The sequence below is a fragment of the Bos indicus x Bos taurus genome, chromosome 25 (assembly GCF_003369695.1).
Source record: "Bos indicus x Bos taurus breed Angus x Brahman F1 hybrid chromosome 25, Bos_hybrid_MaternalHap_v2.0, whole genome shotgun sequence".
Lineage (NCBI taxonomy): Eukaryota > Metazoa > Chordata > Mammalia > Artiodactyla > Bovidae > Bos > Bos indicus x Bos taurus.
The window spans coordinates 14,260,352-14,274,023 of NC_040100.1; the positions used below are offsets into that span (position 1 = coordinate 14,260,352).

At 41.1% G+C, this 13,672-nt stretch overlaps 2 protein-coding genes across 10 annotated transcripts in view; both read right to left on the reverse strand.

Annotated features, from left to right (window-relative positions):
* Positions 1-3,172, reverse strand: part of TMEM248 (transmembrane protein 248) — a 42,319-nt gene extending 39,147 nt beyond the window's left edge. Inside the window, exon 1 of the mRNA XM_027528215.1 lies at positions 2,975-3,172. The gene's annotated coding sequence lies outside the window, so the exon portion shown is untranslated. The remainder of the gene's footprint in view (positions 1-2,974) is intronic.
* A 2,719-nt stretch (positions 3,173-5,891) lies between these two features.
* RABGEF1 (RAB guanine nucleotide exchange factor 1) overlaps positions 5,892-13,672 on the reverse strand; it is a 71,176-nt gene continuing 63,395 nt past the window's right edge. For 8 of the 9 annotated variants that reach the window (XM_027528103.1, XM_027528102.1, XM_027528106.1 and 5 more), the window contains 2 exons: positions 10,652-10,908; positions 5,892-8,200 (listed from right to left, as the gene is read on the reverse strand). In XM_027528103.1, the coding sequence (XP_027383904.1) occupies positions 7,802-8,200; positions 10,652-10,908 (656 nt within the window). In that variant the 3' untranslated portion in view covers positions 5,892-7,801. Of the gene's footprint in view, positions 8,201-10,651; positions 10,909-13,672 lie in introns of those variants that run through there. The other variant, XR_003508768.1, reaches the window with a different exon arrangement.

Genomic DNA, 13,672 nt, shown 5'->3' on the forward strand with positions numbered 1-13,672 from the left:
GACATTTTTCCAAATTAAAAATTTAGGAGGAAAAACTAACAATCACTGCACTACATTAGACCAGTGGTCGACAAACTTCTGCAAAAAATATTTTAGGTTTTACAGGCCACAGGAACTCTATTCTAACTATTCATCTCTGGCCATGTAGTATGAAAGCAACAGAATGAATGGGAGTGGCAGTGTTCTAATAAAACTTTATTTACAAAAGCAGGGGGTGGACCAAATTTGGCTGCTAGCCACACTTTTTGATGTCTAATTTTGGCTGTGAGCAACTCAAGGCTGCACCCCAGGGTCGACTGGAAATTCATGGCTGGAATTGATAAAATTCTCTTAAAACATGAATCAAATACTGTAGCTTGAAATGCTATAGTCCTAATTGCCTAATAACAAAAACAGCCACACCCCACTTCAAACCTCTCCTTTTTCATCTTTTCTCTAATAAAAACTCTTCAAATTTCATTATCTTCCTGAAGCCCCAAAACTCTTTACCAACCTCTCTCTTCTCAGTTCTCTGAGATCTTGGGGAGAGTTGATATAAAATGGTGTTTTGAAGTGGAGACTCTGTGGGAATGTAAAATGGTACAACTGCTATGAAAAATAGTATGGTGGCTCCCCCAAATTAACAAGAGATCAGCCATATGATCCAGCACTTCCAGGAATATATCCAACAGAACAGAATCAGGATGAATGGAAGTCTGAACTCTGTGTTCACTGCAACACTAGTCACAGTTGCTGAGAGGTGGGAAAAAAACCTAAATGTCCAAGAGATGACTGGATAAAGAAAATGTGTGTACATACGATGGAATGCTACTCAGCCTTTAAAAAAAAAAACAAGGAAATTCTGAGACTTCCCTGCTGGTCCAATGGTTAAGACTCTGTACTTCCACTGCAAGGGACTTAAGTTTAATCCCTGGTTGGGGAACTAAAGATCCTGCATGCTGAGCAGCCTGGCCAAAATATTAAAAAATAATTAAGAAAATTCTGTGCAAGTTATTATATATAAGATGGATTAACAACAAGGTCCTACTCTATAGTACAGGGAACTGTATTCAACAACTTGTGATAAACCACAATGGAAAAGAATATGAAAAAGAATGTGTATATATATGTCTAACTGAATCACTTTGCTGTACAGTAGACATCATCACAGCATTATAAACCAACTATACTTCAATAAAATAAAGATTTTTTTAAAAAGGAAATAAAATTTTTATTGCAGAATTCTGCAATACGGAACATGGATGGACCTTAGGGACATTAGGCTAAGTGAAATATGCCAGACACAGAAAGACATGTACTGCCTAATTCCATCTCCAGGAGATATCTTTCACAAAATCAAAGATAGGAAATGGCAGTTACCAGAGGCTGGGGAAATGGGAGATGGGGTTATTCATCAGTAGGTGTAGAGTTTCAGTTAAACAAGATGAATAAGCTCTAGAGATCTGCTGTGCAACATTGTTCCTAGAGTCGACAATCCTGTATAAAATTTAACCCAAAATTAAATACACAAAAATTTTAGAGGATAGATCTCATATTAAGAGAACAGATCTCATTTTAAGTGTTCTTACCCTTGTAGCTCAGTTGGTAAAAAATCCGCCTGCAGTGCAGGAGACCTGGGTTCGATCCCTGGGTTGGGAAGATCCCCTGGAGAAGGAAATGGCAACCCACTCCAGTATACTTGCCTGGAAAATCTCATGGACAGAGGAGCCTGGTGGGCTGCAGTCCATGGGATTGCAAAGAGTCAGGCACAACTGAACGACTTAACACTTTACTAACACAAAGTAAAAATAGAACAAGAAGAGAGGGACTCCGGAGCTAGACAGCCCGGGTTTGAATCCTGGTTCCCCACTTCAGCTCTGTGATCTTGGGCAAGACACCCACATCTTGGTGCATCAGCCTCATTTCTGTGCCTTGGAATAACAGTAATACTTCCCCGCAGGTTCCCTGAGAAGGTTCAGTGTATGTTGTTATGTGAAGCACTTAGCACAATGCCTAGCGTGTATTATGCACTAATTAAATCTACCTATTATTATTCCTGTTAGTCCAGGTTTATTAGGGCTTCCCTAGTGGCTCAATGGTAAAGAATCCACCTGCCCATGCAGGAGACACGGGTTCAATCCTCGGTCCAGGAAGATCCCACACACTGCGGAGCAAACTAAGCCCATGCACCACAACTATGGAGCCTGCGCTCTAGAGCCCAGGAGCCGCAACTACCGAAACCTGCGCGCAGTAGAGCCCGTGCTCCACACGAGAAGCCACCACAGTGAGAAGCCAGCGCACCGCAACCAGAGAAAAGCCCTCACAGCAATGAAGATTCAGCACAGCCCAAAACAAAGGGAATGGTTAGACTAGGTTGATTACATTCAAGAGGTAATACATTTTAAATGCTTGCTTAGCACAGGACCTTGTACATAGGGGCTGAATACACTTGAGATACTATAATTATTCCACAGGGCAGTTAAGCCCGGATGTGGTCCCTGTCACTTCCGTTATATCTTATGGTCAAGCAAGTCTTGAGCTATTTGACTTTTCATATTTTTAGAGCTTCCTATTTTTACTGGATTGTAAGGAAGCTGAAGTCAAAGTCCAGGCCATGTACCTTTCACAGTCCCTCCAGCACCATTCTTCATATGTAGTCTGGGCTCCACATATATTTAGGGCAGAAAATTAGTATATTTTAAAGAAAGATGCTTCTGCAGACCACCTTGTCCAACCCCTCACTAATCAGTTCACCCAAACACCCACAAAGGGCTCATTTCAGAATGAGTCACTCTTATTTTGGGGAGGAGAAAGTTTCCATTTGAAATAGTGACCATGTCCATCCGCCCCTCTCACTTTCCAAATCAGGAGAAAAATGACCAAATGCAACCCACCTCTCCACCGCCCAGAGCAGATGCCACTAGAATTTCAGCTTAATTCTGACGACAGACTCGTCCTGCTGCTTAGAGAGGCCTCCACATTTAAGAATGCTTACCAGTCTTCTGGCTGCTACCTCAAATCCAAGAAACTAGCTTTCTTTCAGCTTCATTGACTTTTTACTAAGGGAGCAAGCAATTTTCTTCTGGCAGGGAAACCATTCGACAGGTGCATACTCCTGTGGAGGAAATTTAAGCCAGACACCTACCCCTGCAGACAACTCATTATTCTTTTAAAGCAGGGCAGGCCAGCCAAGAGCTTGATTCCACCCCTAGAGGTGGCATTCTGTATTGGCAACCACGGAGAGGTTGCCTGGGAAACGCTGCTCAGAGACAGCTGTGTCACTTTTAAAACAAACTTCTCCCTTTAAGAGCTAATGTGTGCTAGTCAATTCTGTCATGCAGTAGTTTGAAGCTTTTGTTTTTATACTCTGAAAATATTTTTTTTTCTGTTTTCTGATGATAAAACTACCATGCCATTGTATAAAGTTAAGAAGACTAAGGAAATACCAAAAAGGAAAATTAAAACCATCTATAACCCTCAAACCCAATGGTAATTACTGATGATTATATATATATATATATATATATATACATATATATATACACACACACACACTTTTTTTTTTTCTCTAGCACTGCTTGGAATTTTAAAACAGATTTGGAATTATGCTTAATGCCACATGAGGATAGCTTTCTGCATAATTATTCTTTAATTGAAACATCCCCCTCTACACAATTTAAATACTGAATTTTTAAACTTCTATACTTAATGTTTTTATATAATTTTTTTATTACTTTCTTGGGCTTCCCCGATGGCTCAGAGGATAAAGAATCCATTTGCAGAACTCAAACTGGGGCTCTGTAACCACCTCAGACGGGTGGGATGAGGAAGGTAGGGGGAGGGAGGTTCAAAAGGAAGCGGACATAAGCATACCTATGGCTGATGCATGTTGATCTTTGACAGAAACCAACACAATATTGTAAAGCAATTATCCTTCAATTTAAAAAATAAATTAAAAAAAAAGAATCTGCTTGCAATGCAGAAGACACAGGAGACTCGGGTTCAATCCATGGGTGGGGAAGATCCTCTGGAGGAGGAAATGACAGCTCACTCCAGTATTCTCACCTGAAAAATCCCATGGACAGAGGAGCCTGATTGGCTACAGTTCACAGGGTCGCAGAGTCGGACAAGATTGAGCGACTAAGCACAAGCACATTATTTTCTTAGCATTGCTAATTATAGAAATAGGGTTACTGTGCCATTAAAGTATAAAGATTTTTAAGGCTCTTGACACACAGCCCTGACTTGCTGTCTGGAAATCTTATAATCTTTCATCAGTGAGGCACAATTCTCTATACACTCATAAAGTGCTATATTTGCCATAAGATGTTCACCTTTGCCAATGTGACAAAAAAATTGTTATTGAATTATTTTCTATTTCTTTGGTTACTAATGAGGTTGAGTATTTTTCATCTGGTGTCCATTTAAAAAAGATTTATGATCACTTTTTAACAAACTTTTATATATAATTGGCCGAGTGGTGAATGCCGTCAATCTGTTTCTGATCTCTCAAAGCACATATCTTCATATTCAAAACTATGTAAGCAGGTGAAATGCCAAGAAAATCTAACATGTGACGCTTTCTTAGTCACAAGAAATCATGAACACTTCAGGGAAAACAAAGAACATTCCCAGATAAATCATTGTTCATTTTTGTCTATATGGTGAATTATTCATGTCCTTTCGGAGAAGGCAATGGCACCCCACTCCAGTGTTCTTGCCTAGAGAATCCCAGGGACGGGGGAGCCTGGTGGGCTGCCGTCTATGGGGTCGCACAGAGTCGGACATGACTGAAGCGACTTACCTTACCTTACCTTTGTAGTATTTTTAAATGTTTGAAGTTTTACAGTTCCTTATTTGAAAAAGTACTTAATTTTTTTTTTCATATTTGCATTGATTTGTCTTTTCTCCCAGCTTTATGGTGCATGCTCAGTTTCATCTGACTCTCTGCAGCCCACCAGGCTCCTCTGTCCATGGAATTCTCCAGGCAAGAATACTGGAGTGGGTGGCCATTTCCTTCTCCAGGGGATCTTCTCAGTCCAGGGATTGAACCCACACCTCTTGCATTGGTAGGTGGCTTCCATACCACTGTACCAAGTGGGAAGCCCAACTTTATGGTGATATTAATTGACATCTCATTGTGTAAGCTGTACAACATTTTGACTTTGTACAACAAACGCTGTGGAATGATTACCACAATATACTTAACACATTCATCACCTTACATAAGGACTTTTCTCTTTTGGTGAGAAATTTAACATCTACTGTCTCACCAACTTTACAAAGTACTTACAAAAAATTTTTAAGTATTTAAAAAATATTTTCTTAAAACGTTTACTTATTTGGCTGCACCAGATCTTAACTCACAGCACAGTGCGTGGGGTCTTCAATCTTCATTGCGGCATGCAGGATCTTTAGGTGCAGCATGCAAACTCTTAGTTGCGGCATGTGGGATCTAGTTCCTGGACCAGGGACTGAACCCAGGTCCCCTGCTTTGGGAGCAAAGGACTCACCAGCTGGGAAGACCTTCTTGTTCTTGCTTTTAATTAATTTAATGTCTATTTCATGTTTAAGTGTGATAATGACTACTGTGGTTTAAAAGGGAAACCTTTATAACATGAGAATTATTAATACTGTCTATTTTCCTAAGATGAAGAACCAAAAATTAACCTATTGGGAAGAGGAATGGATTAAGAAACTATATTGATAAGGACTTCTGTTCCAATCACATTTATAGTACATAAAATGCCAGTACTTTCTGGTTGAGAAAACAGAAACCCTGGCTATGATATTGATGCTGACTTAAAGAGAAACTATAAGGCAAGAGTCCAAAGAATTCAACCAATACGAGACATATTAAAAAAAACCAATTAAACAATTTATACACAGGTAAGAAGTCAAAAGAAGACGGCTTTTTTGGGGAGGCCGATATGCACATTTTATTTAATAAACATAATGTACAATGACTAAAAGAACAGTATATTCCCAGGAGAAGTAAGAGTGTGTATGTATACCTGGATTAGCACCTAGAAAGTACATAGAAAAGAAAGAAAAGGGGAAGCTCTCTACGAAGACCATCTGGGCCCAGGTTTCTATGAGCACATTCTCCAGACACTTGATGGTAATACTCCAAGTGAGCTTGGCGATCCGCTGACTCGGTTGACTGCTTCATGTCTTCAGTGCTTTAGGACAATAGGTGTATCAACGTGATGCATTTTAGACGTTAATTTAAGTAAGGGGTAACGAGTTTTATACCCACCCTAGTTTTATTCCAAAACTATTGCACTACGCATCTGTGGTACACCAGGAGGAAGATACTGGAAACGCAAAGGAAGCTTTCTTAACTGCTTGTGTGATGTGATCTTGTGCAAAAATGGTGCCTGGGAATTACAATTTCCCAGGTACTCCGAGAGTCTGTAGACATCACTGATTGGAAGGAGAATCACGATGGTGTATTTAGTTGTGAAAGGCTCCACCAGGATTAGACAAGGCTCCACACTGCCAGGGGCTGGAGAGCTTTACCGAATGAGCTCTGAGTTCACATTTCACTGTACATTTGGTGCCATTTTCTTTGGTTGCGTCATATTAGCCATCAGGAGGAAAACGCCTTTGCTTACAAAACAGATCAGCAGTCCCTAACTGGGGGCAATTCTGCCCCCCATTTGGCAATGTCTGGAGACGATTTTTCACAACTGGGGGGCTGCTACTGGTGTCTAATGAGTGCAGAGGCCAGGGACATCACTAAATACTCCACAATACATGAGCTGGCACCCAAATAAAAATGTCCTCAGGCTCCAAATAGTACTGACATTGAGAAATCCTGAAAGAGGCTTATGTGACATGTGACTGGGCTGTCCATAAAGTCACAAGTACACTATGGAAGCAGAGACGCCCCCTCCCTTGCCTCTGCACTTTAAAGCTCAGAGAGATGTTCCATCAGCTCTCGCCTGCAGAGACCTGTTAATTCCTGACTTCTGACTCAGCCCCAGGGCAACCGCCCTGACCAAGAGCTCGGGGAACATTTGCTGAATGGAAGGAGGTCAGAGGTGCTGGAAGCATGGTTCAGTCTCCAGTCTGTACTGAATAGTAACTTCACATGACTGAAAACGTGATTCAATGGTGTCATGTTCTCTGACTGAACAGGACCTCAAAGTTAGGGCTAACACATTGTTAAAGGTGGAGCCAACATATTAGGGAGAGTATGTCTAAGTATTTCTCCATTCATTTTAGTGGGGCAAACCAAATAAAACGGTGTTAAAAGGCAAATATTCAATATACTTCATTTCAAACCAAAAAAAAAAAAAGAAACGGAATTAACACATGAAATGCCATGCACAACGGACAACATTCTTTTTTTTTTTTTTACATATTTACAATTTTACATATTTACTTAGCAATATATCTATCTTTACAATTATAAAATTATGTCAAACTGTAGAACAGTGGTACCACATACATTTTTTGTAGCATTCGTTTTCTCCTTTAAAAGGCAATTATTTAATCAAATCCAAAAACACAGTGAATGCCACAGAGGAAGCGCATAGGAAAACCATGGAGAAAAAATAGATTTATAGACAAACTTTTCACATAGGCCTTAAATGAATCTATTTCAGTGACTCAATAAATAGTACTTTATTATTTACTAAGCCTCCCCTGACAGGAAAACAAAACAAAACGAACAAAACAATCCCCACAAACTGTACCTTTAAAAATGCTGATACTTCTAAGCAATTAAGTTATACTCTAGATCCCAATCAGTGGACTGTAGGAAGGGCTGGCTACAATTCAGGCTCAAATAAATACTATCCATGTTAAGTTTTCATCATCCTGCATAAACTTGAGGTTGCAACGGTGGAGGAAGTTTATCATTTTCAACATTTTCAGAGTCAATAGCTGCTACAGACTGATTTGGGGGTCTAATTTCAAGTGGGTATTTCTCAACAATGTCTTGAACCTCTTTTGCGATTCCATCCGTCCAATCTATGAGGTCTTTCTCAAGTTTCTTGGCTTCATTCATAATCCTTTCCTGTCGTTCATTCAACTGAGACAGGAGGTCCAAATTCTTATACATCTGCTTCACACCTAAGCACGCATCAGGAGACCAATTCTCAGATTCCTGCTTCCTGGGAGAAGTCTGGCCAGACATGTATCGATCAAAATCTTCCTGACTTAAATTCAAAGACTGAGCATCTAATTTCTCAATGAAAGCCACGGCACAGCACTATAAAAAGAAGAGAATGTCATTTTTATAGTTATATAGGAGAGCTACAAACATTCAAAGAGAAGGTAAAAAAATCCTTTTATTACAAAGAATTTAAACAAATCAAAACTTGACAAGATAATCTCATGAACCTCCATGGACTTCAGCTTCAGAAATTACCATGGCCATTCATGTTGTTTCCTTTATACTCCCATCTGCAATAATGCATTTCTTCCTTTAAAAAAAATTAAATCTAACTGCCAAGTTATTGAGCCAGAAATTCAGTCCTCTCCTTGGGTGGTCCGAAGGTCCTAGGGTCTTGTACAGAATGAAATATCTGAAGAGGCACCTTTAGTATTCATTCCACAATGGTTATCACAGAGCTTCCCGTGTGTTTCCTTGCCGTCAGGGGTGCTCTGCTTCCCTGCCACGCTGTGGGGCAGAGGAATCACGGTGTGGCCTGGAGCTCCAGGGCCACGCCCCATGAGGCCCTTCCCTGCGGAGGCCTTCCCAGCTCTGCAGACCCACTCAGCGCACGGCCTGCCACTGAGCATGTCCGCAGGTACTTGTGTGCACACAGACCACTGGTCCTCAAGATACTTTAATGTCAAACAGTTAAAAGAATGCACTTAGACACCAGAGAACCTGAGTGAAATGTCACCTCTGTCAACTGACAGCCCAGAGCTGTGTGACCCTAGAAAAGTTACCTAAGCCCTCTGTGGTTCCCACATTTGTAAAATGAGGGAAATACCACCCAGATTTATTGTGAGAATTCAACAATGTAGCACATGTCTCACAGGTCTGTAGTAAGCAATGAATAAATAGTAGCAATTATTAGCATAGAAATGCTGGGGGAAATGCTGAGTGACACAGACATCTTAGTTATACTCTCTTAACTAATTTTTTCTAGAAGGAGCACATACCATTTTCATAGTTTTTTTTTAAATAAAGTATTTTCATGAGAAAAACATGAAAAACATAACAGGAGAAAATAGACAGCTCTCAGAATTTATTTTGAGAAACTCGCTCGCAGGATCTTACCTTATTATTCATAAAAAAGTGAATCTTCTTAAAGAATATTTAGCAAATCTATTTCAACAGCCTCATCTGCCAAGAAGGTGCCTGTCTGACCCTTACCCACCGGCTTACGCTATGTGTGTAGAAGCAGCGCAGCCTATTTTCTGGAAAGAACAGGCCTCTAAGATGATTCTGACACTCCTGGCCTAGGCGAGTAGATACACAGTACTGCCACTAATGGAAACAGTACATAATGGAAAAGAAAGAAACGTTTGATGGGAAGGTAGCTTCAGTTCTGAACAGATTAAATCTGAAGCATAATAAATTAGCTGGGAAGCTCAGAGTGAGGTCAAAACAGGTGACCTGCAGGTCATCACTGTACAGGTGACCAGCAGCGCTAGGACCAGAGATGGTCTAGGGAGAGAGATGCATGGAGGACAGAGCCCCCAGGGAGTGACACATTCAAGGAGACAAGGAGGACACCAGGCCCACAAAGAGCCCAGGGAGATGGAGTGGAATCATGGCTGCTGAGGCACACGAGACGTTCCAGAAGGAAGGAGTCACCGGGAGTGTTAAAGGAGTGAAGCGAAGCAGAGTTCCTTAGGCATGTGGCAACTGGCCAATTTTTTGCTTTTGCCACAGTGGTTTCACTGGGGCCATGACTCCTGAGTCTGGCAAGAAGAGGATGAAGAAAAAAGGTGTGCACACAGCTAAGGCTGTGGGTCAGGGGGCCAGGAAGAGCTGCAGAGTGCAGGAGATTCAAGGATCCGTCTTTTTAGACAATTTACCAGAAATGCTTCCTTATGTAACCTGGCCTCCCCTCCCTACCTATTACCCTGAACAGCTTCCAGCACAGGAAACAAAGAACATAAGGTGTCTTGAGGCTCAAACTCATGAATGAGACAATAAATCCAGTCTAACGCAAACAAGGAGAAGTACAGCGGTCAGTAAAAGGAAGTATGTGGCCTCAGGCCTTAGATGTGCGCACCCCACAACTGTCCCGCCTAGTGTTATTATTACTGTAAAAAAACAAAAGCTGAAAATTGCTGCACATCCTCTATGCATCAGCATCTCAGTATTCAGTTTTAAGAGGGAATTTGTAGAAATGAAACAAAAAATAAACATTAAGTCTTTTAATAAAGGAATCAGCCCAAGATCTCATTTATTCATGGTTGAAACAACCAAGTAAATGAGCGGCTCTTACAGCTGCGACTCCTGGGAGCGACAGCCAACAGCAGCAAAGACACTCAACGTGGCCATCGTGTGTCCTGAGGGGAACCACAATGGCTAAGTCCTAGGAGGTGTATGTGTGCCTGGCCTGGTCACATGTGCTCTGTGATACCAAGCAAACATCCTCAGCTATGTTGACCCCTCAACTCCAGAGCACAAACATGTCATAGGCCTGTGAGAGCCCTCTGGGTTCTTCTCCACAACACCAGCAAGTCAAGTCCTTACCAGATTGGTGAAATAGTAGCCATCCTCACCCGTCATCAGTCGGCTTGGGTTGCAGAAGCGGGTGATGTACTGGATGTTGGACTGAAGGCGTGGGGGGTTGCCCTTCAAGACAATGTAGATGAGTGTGGGTAAGAAGTCGTCGGCTGAAGCCGGCTCATTCTTGGTGATCTTGATGGCATTGAAGATGTGCTTGCTGCACTTGGTGATGCAGGCCAACTTATCCCGGGGCACACGTTTCGAATCCATCTCAATGATATCTACAAAGGAAAAGAGATGCTGCTTCCAGTGAGGAGACGGTTACATCAAAGAGGCGTCGGGATCATCGTATTTCATCTCTTAAGTTACAGAGGTGCCCTCACTAACCCGTTCTCCACTAGTTAACTTAGCGTATGAGAAAGCCTGCAACAACAGTAGACACTAGCTCACACTTGGGCACACGTGCCCATCAGCCAGGCCCTACACTGTGTGCTCTACAAGCATACTCTCTCCATCCCCAGGGTATGCACGTGCACTATTAAGGAAGCTGAGGTTCAGAGAGGGTCAATGATTTGTCCAAGACTATACAATAAAAAGGCTCATAGCAGGGATCTGAAGCCAAGCCTAAGTCTAAAGGGCATTCTTTAAGTCACGATGTAAAATGTGTATGAACTCCCCAGAGAAATAAGCAGAGTCATTTCACTGTTTTTGTTCCTCATAAATACACTGTAAAACTCAGTCCAGAAGGCCTCATTTGCATACAGCGTTTTAGAAATGTGGCTATTTTACAAGGCGTCTCTGAGCTGGATATCAAAGTGCAAGCGGCTGAAATCCATCACACAGAGGTCCACAGTGGCCAATCCTCACGGCATATAAATCTCCCACTAGCAACAAGTATCTAACAACAGCTTTATGACACTTATAACCTGCTGGGTAGCAGAGGGGATGAACATAGGTATTATTTAATCTCATAAACAATTCTTTATTTCTCTCAGAAGCAAAATTATTTCACTGCCCTTCACTACCACTAAGTCCAACTAGCAGGCTCTTATAAGTTCACATTCTCTGTCACAAGGACCAGGAGGCAATGAGGAATGATTAAGTTTGAACTCTGCACTGTCAGAACTACACAAAAGGAGGGCAGGTGGGTGCCTCTGGACAGATACACCTCCCTACACTCTAGAACACCATGAAAGAAAAGAGCTGAAGTGGTTTAATTTGACACCAATTTCTTGCCATTAGCAGAAATAAGTTTCAGATTTAGGTGGTTTGGTGGTACACGCCAGAGAGTTTTTTTCTGCTCTCAGCCCTCATCCCCGGAGTCAGCTACCTGGGAAGTTCTCACAGGACCACCAGCCATGGAAGACTAACATGTGGGAGACAGGAACACTGGACAGTGCTGAGACCTTATTTTAATTTACTAATACTGCCCCCCCTTCTTACCTGTCTTCTGTATGAATTATATAATTTTTGTTTTATTGTTCAAATTTTTAATTCTGGGTTTTAATTACTGTTACTATGTCTCAGTCTATTTATTTTTCTTTTTCTATTTAAATATAACTTATTACCAAAAAGATTTGGGGGAATGTCCACATATATATATTTTTTTTTTTTCCAGTATTCTTTTTTTTTTTTTTTCTTAAACTTTACAATATTGTATTGGTTTTGCCATATATCATCATGAATCCACTACAGGTATACACGTGTTCCCCATCCTGAACCCTCCTCCCTCCTCCCTCCCCGAACCATCCCTCTGGGTCGTCCCAGTGCACCAGCCCTAAGCATCCAGTATTGTGCATCGAACCTGGACTGGTGACTCGTTTCATATATGATATTATACATGTTTCAATGCCACTCTCCCAAATCATGCCACCCTCTCCCTCTCCCACAGAGTCCAAAAGACTATTCTATACATCAGTGTCTCTTTTGCTGTCTCATATACAGGGTTATTGTTACCATCTTTCTAAATTCCATATATATGCGTTAGTCTAGTGTACTGGTGTTTTTCTTTCTGGCTTACTTCACTCTGTATAATAGGCTCCAGTTTCATCCACCTCATTAGAACTGATTCAAATGTATTCTTTTTAATGGCTGAGTAATACTCCATTGTGTATAAACCATTTTCACCCTATTTATCCTTCTGCCTTTTGCTGTTGGTTTACATTCTCCATTTCAAACATTTAACCATGTTCTCATTAATCTTTATTCCTTAAGTTTTAAAATAAATTAAAAGTGAATAACAGGCACATATTTTATTGCACTTCACAGATACTGCAGTTGTTTTGTTTTTTTTTTTTTTTTACAGATTGAAGGTTTGTGGCAACCTATGTTGAGCATCTCTCAGCACCATTTTTCCAACAGCATTTGCTTATTAATTACTCTGTGTCTCTGTGTCACATTTCGGTATTTCCTGCATATTTCAAACCTTTTCATTATTATTATATCTGTTATCATGATCTGAGATCTTTAATGTTACCGTGGTAATTGCTTTGGCATTTTTAGCAATAAAGTCTTTTTAAAATAAGGTATGCATATTGCTCTTTAGACATAATGCTACTGCACACTGAAGAAACTACAGTACCATGTAAATATAACTTATCAGCACTGGGAAACCAAAACATCTGTGTGGCTCATTTTCAACGGTGTTTGCTTTATTGCGATGATTGGGAACCAAACTCACAGACTCTCTGAGGCATGCCTGTATTTTCTATCTGGACGCATTTGTAGCTGCCCTGCCAAGGAGCAAGGCCAGCAGTGTAAAAAGAAAAAGAGAAGAAAAAGGAAAATAAAGGGGAAAACAAAACCCAAGGGACTTCTCCCACACTCTCCATCTGGTAGTGAACCCCACCCTTCCCAGTATCTTTGAGTCTGAGAGAAGTTTCTTTTTGCTTTTAGACCACCCAACCCCAGGAGCAGTTCCATGACTTGTGCTGCCCTGAAGTCTAAACTAGGAGAGTGGAAAGAAAAGTAAACAACACAGGAAACTCATGACTGCGTTAGCTGTTCCCTTAGTAATGACTCCCCTTCCCAATCTGCCTGCTCTGA